The sequence below is a fragment of the Myripristis murdjan genome, chromosome 3, assembly GCF_902150065.1.
Source record: "Myripristis murdjan chromosome 3, fMyrMur1.1, whole genome shotgun sequence".
Taxonomy (NCBI): Eukaryota; Metazoa; Chordata; class Actinopteri; order Holocentriformes; family Holocentridae; genus Myripristis; species Myripristis murdjan.
Window position 1 is genome coordinate 10,742,215 of NC_043982.1, and position 15,653 is coordinate 10,757,867.

Genomic DNA, 15,653 nt, shown 5'->3' on the forward strand with positions numbered 1-15,653 from the left:
GGACAAAACTTCTCTCTTGTTGTAGCCACTCAAATTTTTGTTTCACTTTACTGTCACCCAGGGACTATGAGGTGCTTGGTTTTGTTATTTTAATCATTTTTAAGTTGTTTTTTTTCCCCGTCAGGAAATAGCCAAACAAATAAACAAACAAACAAGGGTCATGTACACACATACACAGGTCCTGTTGTCATAACAATCCTTAAATACTTGGGCTGGAATCAGTGGAAAGGTGTGTGCTGGAAGGCAACAGTTCTGCAGAAACCCAGGTTAAGATTTGTCTGGATGACAAGGCAAGCCGCAACACGACAAGGGGGCGGGATAAGAATGCTGCTTGGAGAGGCAGCGGCCGCTCTCATTGGTGGAGAGCACTGTCAGTCACCCTGAGGTGGCGCACACCCCGCGGGCGCATCAGAGGACACAGACGGGTTTCGATGCAAACAGGCGTCGGCCGGGTCCTGTTTCTGACTGTGTATGGCCGTACGGAAATAACGACACTTGTTTGTTAGGTGAGACTTAGATAGATTAAAAGTCAACCGGGCCTGTAACGATGGAGCGGACGGTTTTTTCTTTGACCCTACTGTGTCTTGGTGAGTTTTCTTATGTTTCATTAAAATAATATTTAGCCTATGTGTGGCTGTACCTGTGCCACACCTGTTAGTGTACCTTCAGCCATTCCGCAATTGAACACCTCCTACCTATCCAGCTCATCTGTTTCAAACTTTTGGGCCAAATGTCTGTGGAAAAAACTCTAAAATTGTAATTGTCGTCTAATACTAATACTATCAAATACTATTTCGTTTTGTTTATAGACTCAATTTTGTTTTCCGTTTACTGACAAATAGGCAAAAAATTTTAGGCCAAATAAATCACAATGAGGCCTTTATTACAATTATGTTAATATCCAACCTAAGGATGACAATAAGACGGATAATTTAGTCAGGAAATGTATTTGTTCATTTATTTAAAAAAGAATCAGGTATCAGGCGTAACAGAGCGACGTCGATTGATTCTGGAAAAGGTCGTTTGGGCCGACTCTAAAAAAAAAAGTGTGTTGCTTCCGTCTCCTCCTTCTATAGCCTACGTCTTTTTGTCTTACTTATGCCACGCTACTCGCTATACACACACACACACACACACACACACACACACACACACACACACACACACACATATTTGTTATATATATATATAGCGACGTAGGCTATATTGAAGAAGAGGGAAGCCGCTCACACTTTTTTTTTTAGAGATCAACGACATATATATTGTTTTGTTTTGTTTTTTACTTGTTTTCTGTGCAGTTACATTGCAATGCAAATTCTGTTTTCAATTATGTCTCTCCAGTATTGTCAAGAGCTGGGGCCCTCGAGGTAGCAATACCACAAGATGTGTATGAGGCTGCCAGAGGTGACAACATTACGCTGCCCTGCAGCTTCATACCAGGGATCGCCATAACCCCTAAAACCCTGGTCGTTGTCACCTGGACTGCTGAGGCTGAAGCAGCTGATGCTAAAGAGGTCAGACAACTACAATTGTGTGTGTGTGTGTGTGTGTGTGAGTGTGTGTGAGTGTGTGTGTGTGAGAGAGAGAGAGAGAGAGAGAGAGAGAGAGCCTGTTTGCATGCATGCAGGACTTCATATGTTTGTATTCTTGGTCACTATCACTACTGTTGCTTGTAGACAAAAGACAATAGTAGAGAACTTGTTTTCTTCCCTTTTTAATGTTCTGCTGTCGTTTTGGTTGAACAGTCCCAAGTCCTTGTCTACTATTCTACTGGCATCACTGACGTCGCACCCAAATATGAGCGCCGAGCGTCTGCGGACATAGACATTGCCAAAGGAAAGGCCAACCTGAAACTGAACTCCATCACACTACAAGAAAACAAGGAGTTTCAGTGTCGTGTCCAGATCCCACGCGATGATGAGGGCACGCTGGCTGATACAACACGTTTGGTGGTGCTGGGTAAGGAGCTTTCTGTATCACAGAAAATCTCTTCCAATATGTGGTTGCATGTTTTTAAACGTTTACAGGTTTTCGTTGACCATCACAAGCACTTCTAGGTATTTCAAACATGCAGGATTTTTAAGCTCAATCTGTTTTGTGTTGTGCAGTAAATTTTGTATTGTGTGTTAGAACAGTTGATATAACATTGATGAAATTATAACTCATTATTTGTTACAACACTCATTTCTAGTGCAACATATTAACATCAGTTGCGGTAGAAACAATACATTTATAAGAGTTGTTTTTCAGTATGCCATTGTCTTAAAATTTCATCAGTTGCTTTGGCAGTGACATATTTTATCAGACATTATATTACATTATATTACGTACATTTTATTAAAGTAGCAGTTATATAAAAACATCCAACTTCAAGTTTAAAAAAAAGGAATTCACTGACCGAATTGTATTATATAGCTGATGTTTTTTGTCAGGTTCAGGGTTTGTCTGTTTCCCACAGTGTCATTTTTTAATGGAAGGCAGAATATGGAAAAACTGATCACACTGAATTGTGTTTTTTCCTAGTGGCTCCGTCTAAGCCCAACTGTAAGATCCAGGGTAAGGCAGAGTATGGCCAGAACATCAACTTGACCTGTGTGTCTGAGGAGGGCTCCCCGACGCCTACGTACAAGTGGGAAAGTCGTGATGTCAGAGACATGCCTCGTGTTCCAGACCCCAGGACCACCGACAGTAAGAAACAGCAATATCCCTTTCACCACAGACTAGTGAGCTGGGTAATATGGTCAAGTAGAAGGGTGAACGGGTGTATATCGATCCCTGCCTATTGGTCAACATCAGGATGAGACCCAGGTCACACTTTGTTCTGTTCGTCATGAAAGTTAGATGCTTAATACATGTTGTGGTGCCAAGTTCCAGTTTATTTAGATCCCCCAAATGAGTGTTATGAGTCACCAAGGGATTTACAAAACCCCAGGTTTACAAAAAAGAAAATGTGACGACCCCTCAGACATGAAAAAACTCCCAGTGGGAAAAAAGGAAAGAACAAGGAAGATGGATTCACTCACATAACCAGGGTTTTTCCTGCATAGAAAATTACGAGGCGGCCGCCTCAGCCTAATTTCGTGCCGTCCCCGGCTCTCAAAACTCTGACGTCGGGAAAACTATTATTTTCTGACAAGCGTTGTGGTAGATGGATGTCATTTTAACTGCAGTTGCAGCATTGCGCCGATGTGGTGGCGCTGTATCAACAAGAGTGCACCGGAAGTCGCTGCCAAAACTGCCAAAGAGGAAGAAAAGAGCCGCGAAATTCTCTTCCTGGAGGATTTTCTTTTGTGTTTCAGTTTCTTCGCTAGTGTGTGTGTTAATCGGCATCCTGGTAGTGGAAGTGAAAATGCAGCTTAGTTTGACCGCTATATGATGATATACGACGAGCTCACACACACTGCGGGTCTGTGCGGCGTGTGTGTTTGCGGGGAGTATTTGCCGGCTCACGTGTGAATTAAAAGATCTTGTCAAACCAACCGACCTCCCTCGAATTTCCACTTTCCCAGCCATCCTCTTAGCTAGCTGTTTGTGTTTTTAAAACACATTTCAGTAAGTTAAAAAAAAAAAAAAAAAAAACTGCCAATGGAACAAGGAAAAATTATCTTGAAACAAGTGAAAGTGGTCTGAAAACAAGTTACATTTTAGGCGACTGTCTTATTTTAAGTGTAATGAGGGGGTTTTTTTGGACTAGAAATAAGAAATATTCTCGGTAAGATTTCAAATTTTTGCAGTGAATTTAATGTTGAACAGGGCACCTTCTTATTTGTATTTATTTTTTAATAAAATATGCTTTAACATGATAACTGTCATTTTCTTAATTATATATTAGACTCCTAAAACACAAAATACGTTGCTTGTAAAAAAGTGTTTGCTTGAGCCAGTTGAAGACGAGGTATACATGCTCATGTGCGCATGATCAGGATGGTACCACCTCTGCCTCAATTTGAGCCAGGAAAAACCCTGCATAAGGCATTCACATTGAAACACATAAGATATTCATGCGGTGGACAGAGAGGGAATAGCGAAACATTAGGGCAACGGAGAAAAGAATAGAGCTAAGAGACCTGGTTTATCAGCCAACAGCCGTGGAAGGTACAAGAGATGCAGAGATTAAACAGGAAATGTATGTGGTGACTGCTAATAAGACACTAGTGCAGCCTAGCACTGCCCGGTGCTGCTGACATAAGCCTGGCTATGTGTGTTGGGAAGCAGGTGGATCTGGGGAAGGCTATACCCAGACAAAACAAAGGGGACGGACCAGATTGGCTGTTTTCAGAGCTTGAAACCTCAGCAGTAGTCACAGTTGCTGGTAACTCATAATAAGCTGACAGGAGGATTTATCACATCTTTACAGCTTTTGGTTCGAATGCATGTATTTGGGTCCAGTAAATAATTTCTAATAAATTTAATTCCATCCCAACTGTTTTTGGTGTTGATGCAACGTAAAAAAAAAATGATAGATATTCTAATTTTTTTGCTCTTCACGTTTTCTGACTATCACTGATCTAACGTACTTTAGACAAGAACAGGAGATTAGGAATGAAGTAGACTTCAGACTTCATTTTTTTAATTTGCTGTACAAGAACTGGACTGAGGGAGTCTCAATATAGTGTCAAATAGAAACCTGAGATGATTTTGTTATGGTTACTAAACAGATGACTTGTAGGAGGGAATAAGTAGTGTTGTACCAATTTGACTCACATGCCTATTAATATCTCTTGAAAAACCACGCAGGAAGACACTGAGGCCACAATGTTAAGATAAGGTCTAAAATGTTGCTGTCGAAGTGAGTAGAGTCGGGTTATGTCATGCTCAAGCAAGGGTGGTGTTTAGGAAATTTAGGCATTACAGTCTTGACAACGGCAAATGTAACAATAGTTTAAATGTTCTAAAGATGCTTGGGTGTATGGGTCTGGCGTGAACAGGAGGCACTTGATGCTCACATTCGTTTGTGTGTGTGAAAAGATAACAGATCTTCAATGTAATAATTGTTCAGTGAAAACCTTGTATCTCTCATATATCTGCTCCTCAGGAAACACAAACAGAAACAGCATATAAATTTATAATATCTAAGTGTGTGTGTCCGTGGTTCATTTTCAGAGGGAGGCATCCTGTCTCTTTACAATATCTCCAGAGAAACATCAGGATACTACATCTGCACCGCCAGGAACAAGATCCGCTCTGCCACCTGCAACATCACCGTCACAGTCATGCCACGTGAGAGCAGCTCTATTGACACTTTGCCGTGCTGGCTTTTTTCTAAAAGATGTCAGGACTTAGCAACTATAATGCTAACATAATCTACATCCCTCCTCTCACCCCCTCCTCGTTCTGTCTTGCAGCTTCCATGAACATTGGCTCCACCGCAGGCATCATAGGTGGGGTCGTGGCAGCTTTGATCGTACTCATCATCATCATCTATTGTTGCTGTTGCCGGAAGAAGGGCGACAAAGATGAAGAATACACCATGGCACCGTAATGTCTTTCTTTCCATTGTTAAACCATTGCTAAAAATCAAATTACACTCTATGTGCAAGTAGGCACATCATCGAAAGAGCAAAGGTTTGAAAGGGCATGTGTTATTTAACTCTACACAATATACTAATGCATCATTTCATGGGGAGGAAACTACTCTTAACACCAGGAAAATTGGGGTAAATGTGTATACACACACACACACCCATACAGCCTCTCTGGTTTCCATTTAACTGTTGTGCATTCTCTTTGCAGAGTTCAAGAAGGAGAGCACCTCGACAAAGAGCGTGCGAGAAATGGCGAGAGCCTCCGTGACGACAGGCGTGAGGATGCACACAGTGATTATGATGACTCCAGGAGCCCCGCTGATCGCCGCGACCGCTATGAGGATCGGTATGAGTCAGACCACCGCAGTGACTACGATGATCGCCGCAGCGATTACGATGACCGCCGCAGCGACTACAATGACCGCCGCCGTGACTACGACGATCGCCGCAGCGACTACGACGATCGCCGCAGCGACTACGACGACCGCCGCAATGATTATTCCGACCGACGTGAGCGGTACGACGACAGACACTACGACGATGAGCGCAGAGACCGGCGCTACGATGATGAGCGCTATGATGAGCCGTATGATGAGCGTGACCGCGACCGACCACCCAGTGTGCCACCCAACAAGCCATCTAGGGTGGATTATGATGACTAAGGCCTCCACAACCTTCCTTCAACCCTCGTGTCTCCACTGACTTTAGTCCCTTGGCAGCCATTTTGAAATTTCATCACCTTTGGAAGCTCTTCCTGGAGCAAACCATGTCATACTGTTGTGTACCAAAACTCATCATATACAAAAATACACATCCTACAAATACTGGGAACTGGGATTAATGTTTATCTTGAGCGATTCACCCATGAAAATGCATTTGAAACAAACATGTCAAGAGTATGGAGAGATACAGGTTGACATTTGAAAATGATTTTTTTAAACGCATTTCAGTTTGCTAGTGGAATATACCTAGTTGGTAAACTAACTAAATTTGCTGCTAAATTCAAACAGTACTTGTACTTTTTGTTCCCGAGATTGGCAGCGAATTTTATATCTTCTAGAGTATGACATGACTTCAACATGGCCACCATGGGAATAAGGTCAGTAAGCTCCATGCTAAAGTATTGTCTGGTTTATGTCACTGATTTTTTCAGTTTTTAAAAGTAACAAGCGTGTCTTGCATACCTGGGATGAGCATTAGGATTCCACTCTAGAAACAAATGGTAGACGACTGATGTTTTGTTGTTAGTCTTCCATTTTTATCCTGTGAGACTTCACATCCAGTTATCTCAGATGAATTATTGTTGCACAGTACATCCTTGATATTTTATTTAGAATGAATTACCCATTAATTCCCTAGGTTGTAACTTGTGGCTGGGTTTGTGGTGTTATGAAAAGTGTCTTGATGCTGTCTGGTCAGTTTTGGCTGCGTCTGGTTGTGGAGACGGTGGCTTTGACCCAGAGAGGCTAGTGGAGACAAAGCATGCAGCTCACATGCTGCTAGGTGTGTGGAAGCATGCTTTGGTTATGAAAACAAATCAAAATGGAATTGTTTTTTGGCTTCAGGCTTGATATGTTGATGTTATCACATCAATATACAAGGTATAATTTCTGCTTTTGTTTGTTCAGCTTAAATGTGTGCCTTAAGAAAATCCTGCAGGGCCTCTGTTAAAGGGTGTGACCTTAGTCATGGTAGTTTTGTTTTTAACTGGAAGCCAGCTGTTAGCGCTGTCGTAAATAAGTGGCCTTTTCTTAAAATGTTTTTTATGCATACTTTTCATTTTGTGTTGTCATATAGTTGTGTGTGTGAGGGCACATTAGATCATTTTCAGTTGCCTCTCTAATGAGTTTAATGAGTCATTTCTGCAGTGTGTGGTGTCTTTTTCTCAGTTCCACCTTGTTGTTACAGAAACCACTTTCATCTCTCCTCTGAACCTCAGGACAGAAAAAGTCACCACAGATTAAACATTAGCAGAATATCTTAAATATATATATTCCACATTTATAAGCTTTTTTTTTTTTTTTTTTAATATGCCTTATGTATTGTTTTACAGCTTCTCATCAATTATTTTGTAAAGAGATTTCTGTTGTATGTGAGATGCAGTATGGTCAAATAATGTAAATAGACTTATTATTTTAGAATTGGAAATCTTGACCATTTGTATTTTTTATTGGGATTTAAGTTAAAATAAAATGGTTGCAAATAAAAACAGCTCCTTTGCAAACTTTGAAGCCTTTGAATGAAAGCGGAAAACTTGGACATTGTAGTAGCCCCATTGAACACTAGATGGCAGCATCATAACTCACTCAATCTCGCATTGACTCCATGTTATCAAGCTTGAGGCTTGTGCTCCCCCTTGCGTTGGCCTGCGGGTTACTGCAGATTTATGAAGTAAAAGGATAGGTGTAAATAAGTTATGCTGCCTGACAAAGAGTTGCCTTTCACAATTTCAGTGTTTTGGCCTCTGATATTTCTTCAAAGTAGCATAGCCACAGTGCAGACATGATCACGCTCCTGCTCCGTTCCCTCCATCACCATCTATTGTCTCTCCGGTGGACCAGAGGCTCACTGCGGTCAAGTCACACACAGAAATGCAGCGCCATTTGCGGAAATTAGATAATGTCTTCAAAATGAACAAAGTGAACTCACTCCCTTTGAGCTACAAAAAAGCCTTGCATGTCAGGGGAGGAAAATCAAACTACGACAGCGTAGTAGGGCTTCATATTCGGGGTGGGGGGAATGCGAAGCTCTCTCTCTCTCTCTCTCTCTCTCTCTCTCTCTCTCTCTCTCTCTCTCTCTCTCTCTCTCTCTCTCTCTCTCTCTCTCTCTCTCTCTCTCTGTGTGTGTGTGTGTGTGTGTGTGGAGGGGTTAGTATTACGAGAAGAATAAAAACTCGGCTATTTTCTGAGATTAACAGTAAATTTATTTGGAAAAAATTCGAAGATTGTGAGATTTTTAAAATTAGCAAATTTATGAGAAAAAAACTCGGAAATATAGTTCTGTTTTTCTCAGGAAAAGGGGAACCACATCGATTCACTTTTCTGAATATGCTTCTTAGTTAAGTCTAAGTTTAAAATATATATATATATATATTTCTCCAAGATTTTCTTTTCTCATAAATGTATAAATCTCTGAGAATTTCTCAGTTTTGTCACACAAACTTGTTACTTTATAATCTTGGAATTTCTCAGGGAGTAATCTTTTTTCCTTTAAATAATAATTTCCTGTTCTTACATTTACGAATTTAACCTCGAGGTTTTTTTTTTCCTTGGCTCCCTAGTAATTCCCCCCCTTCAGTGGCTCTCACTTCGGCATACGTTTGGCTTTTACTTCGAAGGTCCAGCCGGAAGTAGTATTTTGTAAGGTGACTAGCTTGACAGTGGTCCCCATTGAAGTGCTGCGGTCCCGTTATCTGAAGTCACTGTGCGGGAGAGCCAGGAGCCGCGGGGTCTGCAGGCATGAGACGAAAGAGAAAAGAAGACGATGTGAATCACAGAGCTCTTATGAAATTCACTCGTGGATTTTGGAGAATGTTTTGGACGCTGAGGTGCTGGATTATGATCATTTTCCTGGCAGGTGAGTGATGTTGAACAGATAAACAGTCTGCGCGCACAGAAGTGTAACAGGTTGTTTCATCGGGAGGTTGCTTGTTTTGGAGTTTTGCTAACTTTTGCTAATTTGACCACATGAACGTGTTTATATGCAGATAGCTGGGACAAAATATGCGTCTAGAGATGTTTACAACTTTGTTTTTGTTCAGAGGTAATAGGAATTTTCCTAGAAGCTGATGGCCTGTGAGCCTGTGGGAAATGAAGGTCATTTCTACACTGACAAACTGGAACATTTGCAACATTTAACCCCGAAAATTAAGGTTTTAAAGTAGCCTATGACAGGCACGATGTAACGTTTTTGTGTCGGGGTGTGAAGGCTCCATTGTACGGCCTGGTTATTAGCTGGGCTTCAGCCGACTGTTACATTGTATTCAGTCATGTGTGAGTGATCCGAGGAGGAGCATAGGGGGTTGTGGATTAGGAAAGTCTAACTTCAGCTAGAGAAGCCCTAACCAGGTCACTCCAAAGTGCACTTCACCAAATAAATCAGGCAGGATGTCTTTACACGTTCTGTTTCTCCTTCCAAACACTTCCAAAACACCACGAACACTCTCATCAAATGAGAAATAGCACATGAACAGCAACAGGTAGTAGGATTTGAATCCAGAGCCAATTATGGATCCATGTTGCCAGTTTCATCCCCCCCCCCCCCCCCCCCCCCCCCCTAAAACAGCCCCCCCGCCAGAGCAGGGCAATAACCACGCAGCAAGAAATCAAGTAACCTCCCTAGTCAGCAAGTCTTCTCTGTGTCCAGTGTTTGGCTACATCTATTCCAGTAAGTGCTCTTCCCCTCCTCCTCCCTTTGTTTTCTCCTCTGGAGGTGGCCTCCTAGGAAAACTAATAAAGCTTGGATTTCCCCACAGCCTGTGATACCAGGAACGCCGGCTTTCTGGGTTTTTTTGCTCCAGTTCTTAGAATCTGGAATAATGTCCCATAGGAAATTTGTGCCGCAGTCCACTGGATTCCTCTTTGTCTGCTTGCCAGTCTGTATACCTTTTATTTCTAAGTTGCAATATACTATAAAGAGTTTCTGCAACCCCCTGAACTCTGATCCCCTCCTTAAATTTCCTCTTAAACAACCTTAAAGTTTGGATTAGGGTTAAAGAACCTCAAACTTAAGTAAAATGTGTATTTTTTCCAGAGTGTTCAACAATAGCACGTATAAAATCTCTCTCTGCAGCGCTTCACTGAAGCTCCATCATGCTTCTGTTATGCCAAGATGCTATTGTTTTATGGCTGCACCAGTACATCGAATTGAAAATAGCTACATCTTTGCATCATTTCGTAGGAATTTCCATGTAATTCAACAGGACATATTTGGTGTCTTTGGAAAACCTGGGATCTCCACTAGAATTTAGTTTACATTTCTGTGGGTTTGAAAAGAGCTGGGCCGTGCGGCGTGCATTTGTAATGATGGACTCTCTGACGGGACCCGCAGGGTGGAAGAGTTAATTACCAAGAGTGAGTAGCCTTGTCCTCTCTGAAAAGCTGCTGTTGTGCTTGGTGTAGCTCGCATGGTGTTATGTGTTTTGATGACATCTATCAGTTCTAACAGCAGGCTGGAGTGTTTAATCAGGCGCACCCTCAGTAACTGAAAGAAAACAAGGCTCTTTTAACAGGCCTGGTCCGGATTAAGTGAAGCAGCCCCCTCACATCGTCCACCCCATCCCTGCTCACTGGTCCAGCTCAGAACACAGCGTTCAGTCACACCTCGCACTGCCCCGCCACACACACACACACACATGCACGCGCGCACACATACACAGACACCCCCGGAGACACAGATGTTTCTGGGTGTGTGTCTGTGAGGGTGTTTCTCCACATGGCCACCTCCCCAGTGTGTGTTGCTGTTGAACTGCTGCGTTCCAGCTCCTGGTCATCATGTGACACACAGTCCTGCGGCTTCAGAAGTCTCCAAAACAACCTCTGGACATCTCAGCTCACAGCCAGTTTTATCAGGCAGACTCGGCTCAAAAACCACTTTCAATACACAGCCTCCTTTTGGCTTGCGTATTTTGCCAACTATTTGAAAACAGTGAAAGAGAAGAAAACATTAAAGTATTTCTTGGAAGCCAGTTATCTCCCAGAGTCCCAGCCAACTAAAAGGAAAGCGGGCACGATTTTCACTAAATTCAGCCAAAGGCACAGTTTAACCTCTGCCACTCTCTGCTCATAGTCCAGTTGGATGAGGAAAATATGATAGTGGTCAGATATTTTCATATTTTGCAAAAAGGAACAGGTGTCTCTCCCTTTTTCTTTAGACCTTGACTCAGCATCTGACTCATGAGGTGTTGCTGTTTGCTGTCCTAGTCAGTAAATCCCCCTTATTACACATTCCTAGTTATTATCAGGCACGCTGTGGCTCGCAGGTTCATGTGTGTCCCAACAAAAACAGTGCACAGACTCAAGTGCACAGTTTATGATGTTGCTGATTGTATGATTTCCATCCTACACCAGCTGCTGATGACTGAAAAGCATACTTTCACTTGTTTGACCCTTTGATACCATAATAGTTTTATAAGCTTTATAAACACAATGCACTGCTGATCTAATCCGTCTTTTACTTTCCTCTCAGCATTCCAAGTCACAATGAAATGAATAAATGACTTTTTAAACTTGTTCACTAATTTTCCAAACTAGAATATTCACATACTTAATAATAAGTGCTGATGAATTTACTCAGTTTTGGCATTTTTTTATTTTTATATTAAAGTCGCTATACTTCTGCTTCCCAGTGACGTCATGCTGAACCAGTCAGCACGAACTAAGGTTTCAGATGATAAAACCATCACATTTTCAAACAAATCACGCCCCTCCCATCATCTCCTGTTAGTTTAGACTTTTAAATGATGCCTCTCTGCAATCGCCTATGTCCCGCCGTCAGCATCCTGTTTCAACAGGAAATGGCAAGGCAAGGCAGCTTTATTTATGTAGAGCATTTCATACACACAGGCAAAGCAAAGTGATTTACATAATAATGAAACACAGTGAAATTAACAGATTTCACAGAAAAATAGCATTCAAAGGCAGTTCAGCAAAAGTTTCATAATATGCATCAAATTATGGAAGGAAAAGGCTTTCAAAATTACATTTCAATGTGAGTGTAATAGAAATAAATCTATTAATTGGCTGTCCAGTGGGTTGGGCTGATATCTGACATTCTGAGATCCATTTCATACAGCTGATTTTTAAATATAAAATAAGTGCACTGCAGAGAGAGTGCAGATCTACTTAAGCAAACTGAGACAGAGCAGACAATAATATTAGTGCTAAATAAATGTTCATTTAAGTTAAACATGTTGGTTTCTCATTTGTTTAGTAAATTTTATTTTATTAAATGCAAAAAATAGCCCTTGGCTGCCCTGCTCTCTAAATATTGGCACTTGTCATTTAAAAAAAAAACATATCAGTCGACCACTAGACTATAACACTTGATTTAGTCGCTACATCTGTCTTCCTTTTGCCGTCCCCCAGGCGTCCTGCCTCCCTGTTGCTCGGGGGTCCAGGTGGTCGTGAGAGACGAGAAGAAGTATGCTGTGCTGTTCCAGTCGGTGGTGCTGCCGTGCCACTACACCAGCGCGTCCACCCAGATCCCCGTGGTGCAATGGGTGTACAAGTCATACTGCCACGACCGCACGCGGGACTCATTCAGCTTCCCCGACAGCCTGAGTGGAAGCGGAGGCCTGGGTGGCGGGATGAGAGGCGGAACCGGAGGAGGGTATGACACAGGGATGACGGCGTCCTACCTGGACTGCGCCGACAGCAGCCGGACGGTCCGCAACGTGGCCTCCATCTCTGGCTCCTCTGTCACCCTGTCAGAGTACTACAAGAACCGAGACATCTCCATCATTAACAGTAAGACACTCGTGTGGCTTTGACTGATATCTTTCTGGATATCATGTCCCGTAATTGTTGTGTTTTCCTGGTTTTAAAGGCTGTATTAAAGTAAAGGGATGCAATTTCCTGAACTTAACTAGAATGTTCTAGCAATTCTGTTCCACATCCACATTATTAATGATTGTTCATCAAAAATCTCTATATAAAATCTTATGAGAGCACCAATAATCATCCCTGCAGTATCGTCACAGTAGCGATATCGAGCTATTTGTTGTTCATATCACCCAGCCCCCCGCTGAAGATTTGTATTTTTCTCATCAAACTGAATCGCTGTGGCCCGACCCGCAGGTGGAAGTCTGACAAGCCAGACAGGATCAAATGATGAATTTGTGAGATTGTGTCTCGCTCAAAGGGCTGGCCGAGTTCATACCTGTAAAGCAACTAAAAGCAATTATCCTATATTGTGTGTGTGTGTGTGTGTGTGTGTGTGTGTGTGTGTCTCCTGCTGCCAAAGTTGCCTGGCACGTGTTATGACAGAAAGTAGGCATAAATCAATGTGTTGCACCCCTTCCAGAGATTCCCTCTCCATTTCTTTCCCATCTGTTTTGTGTTGAGTGAGAGAGAGGGGAAAAGACAGAGAAGGGAGGCGACGTTTGACCCAAACCTTTGACCCCTGACCTCTGATGGTGAAACGTACAGTATATTGCCCTTGTTGGCAGGTGATGTCACCACCCGTTGGTCTCTATCGGTGATGACGCCTGCCACCACAGACCAAGCACCCTACTTTTCACCAGAGAAATGAGTTTGGAAATTAGTTATTATTGTCATAACAAAACACTGCACCAGTGTACTTTAAATGAGTTGATAGCACATCCACTGGTGGTGATCATGCTTACACTACCCTGTTGTCCTGCTCCACTATTTGCCCACCATCATGTTGATGTCACCCGAAGGGCATTAGTGTGTGTGTGTGCATGCATGTGTGTTTGTGTGTGTGAGTGTGTGTGCATGTGGGAGACAGAGAGGTAGCCTTGTTAGCAGGCCTCAGATTTATGAAGCCCTAACTCAGGGTAAAGAAACAGCCTTGTCTTTGCTGGCCGGGCACACGGACAAAAGAGACGGTTTTCACGTTGTCCCCTCATTCATCCTGACCTCTCACTCCTTCCCTCTGATGTACTTCAATGTCTGCCTTTTGAGATCCATCCACATTCTGCCACACACTGTTTTCTCTCTCTGATGTTCTTTCTTTCTTTCTTTCTTTCTTTCTCTTCTTCTTTCTTTCATTCTTTCTTTCTCAGTCCTTTTCAACCTCCTGTCTTATGTGGTCCTCCTGAATCAAGTCTGTGTTGTGCTGCATTATTTTGTTTTGTCATTCAGTCCATGTACATGTACTGTGTTAATCAGATTATTCACTCTCTGAAATGCCACGTAAATGAGAAATTAGGTTTCCATAATCGTTGCTGGCTGTCTGCTGCTTTGGCTGGTGGCCCTGTAGGTTATGGCACCGCGGCCGGCATTGGTAACAGTGCAGGAATGCGGGGGGAAGTGGGGAAACCTGATTATTAAACTAGTACATGTCAACTGGGTTTTGTCAGTAAAAGTCAGTGCATGTAAATGTGTTATCCAATTTCCTTCCCTAACCTGGTTCCTCACGGTAATCAGGTTTCTTGTGTGCATGAAAACATACTTAGTGAATGTTGATTAGTCAGATCTAGAGAGGCACTTTCTCAAGTCCTTTGAGATCTGCTTTGTGGTGAAGGGTAGCATGAAAAACCTTTTTTTGGGGGGCGGCAGAGAGAGACTAGAAGGACAGGGCAGAGAGAGGGGATAGCATGCAGCAACGCATCTGGGCTGGATTCAGACTTGACTGTTTTTAAAGAGAAGTCCATGAGGTGCATATTTAATCTAGCAGTGCAGTAAGTGGTGAGGAACAGTGAAAGCTTAGACTCTGTAACCTTTAGAGAGATTCAGTCACTTTTCATCCTGTTCATTGCTATTCAGTGTAATGGAGGTCATCACAAGGCGAACACATAGACAGACAAACACACTTATGCTCACATTTACACCTATGGGCAAGTTTAGAGTCTCCAGTCCACCTGAAATACTTGCTTTTAGCTTGCATGGGAGACAAACAGCAAACAACAAACTCAACACGAAAAGGAACAGGGCAGAGATTCAACCCCAGGACCTTCTTGCTGTCTTTAGAGCCCCATTCAGTAGAAAAAGAGAGAAGTTAGTAAGTAAGATATACAGTAAAAGAGGGCTGGTCACGTCGTCATTTCAGCGGTGCAGTTGGGTCAGCCTGCCTCTCCCTCTCCATTCCTGGCTAACAGGAAAGGGAAGTGAATTACACAACCTAGGCCTATGTCCTGTTGGCTCTTTTTACGTGTCTGACCCCCCTCACAATGGAGTCAGTGGCCTAGTCTGGTCTTCTGTAATCGATTCCCGGCAAAAACCACATTTGAATAGTTTTGATTCCTTGGAAGTCACAAGGAAACATTCTCATCCTTCCTGCTGTATGTTGGCATATTGGTTGAAACAGGATGCTGGGCTGGGACATGACTTGGAGAAGTGCTGTTTAAAAGCAGGCAGGATCACCATTGGAGTGCGGTCAAACAAAATCGGAAAAAAAAAAAATCTTTAAAAAAATGAGAATTTAGGATGGCTGTGTTGCTTGATC

The 15,653-nt window shown here is 42.6% G+C and overlaps 2 protein-coding genes across 3 annotated transcripts in view; both read left to right on the forward strand.

The window, feature by feature from the left end:
• Positions 1-377: 377 nt before the first annotated feature.
• Positions 378-7,745, forward strand: LOC115357191 (cell surface A33 antigen-like). The gene is made up of 7 exons (XM_030048594.1): positions 378-587; positions 1,342-1,514; positions 1,746-1,959; positions 2,524-2,688; positions 5,104-5,220; positions 5,346-5,478; positions 5,734-7,745. Exons 1-7 carry the CDS (start codon positions 548-550, stop codon positions 6,185-6,187), a joined length of 1,296 nt encoding a protein of 431 aa, XP_029904454.1. The 5' UTR covers positions 378-547; the 3' UTR covers positions 6,188-7,745.
• A 1,213-nt stretch (positions 7,746-8,958) lies between these two features.
• Positions 8,959-15,653, forward strand: part of LOC115357168 (immunoglobulin-like domain-containing receptor 2) — an 18,326-nt gene continuing 11,631 nt past the window's right edge. For both annotated transcript variants that reach the window (XM_030048569.1, XM_030048570.1), the window contains exons 1-2: positions 8,959-9,101; positions 12,611-12,991. In XM_030048569.1, coding sequence (XP_029904429.1) covers positions 8,984-9,101; positions 12,611-12,991 — 499 coding nt within the window. In that variant the 5' untranslated portion in view covers positions 8,959-8,983. The remainder of the gene's footprint in view (positions 9,102-12,610; positions 12,992-15,653) is intronic.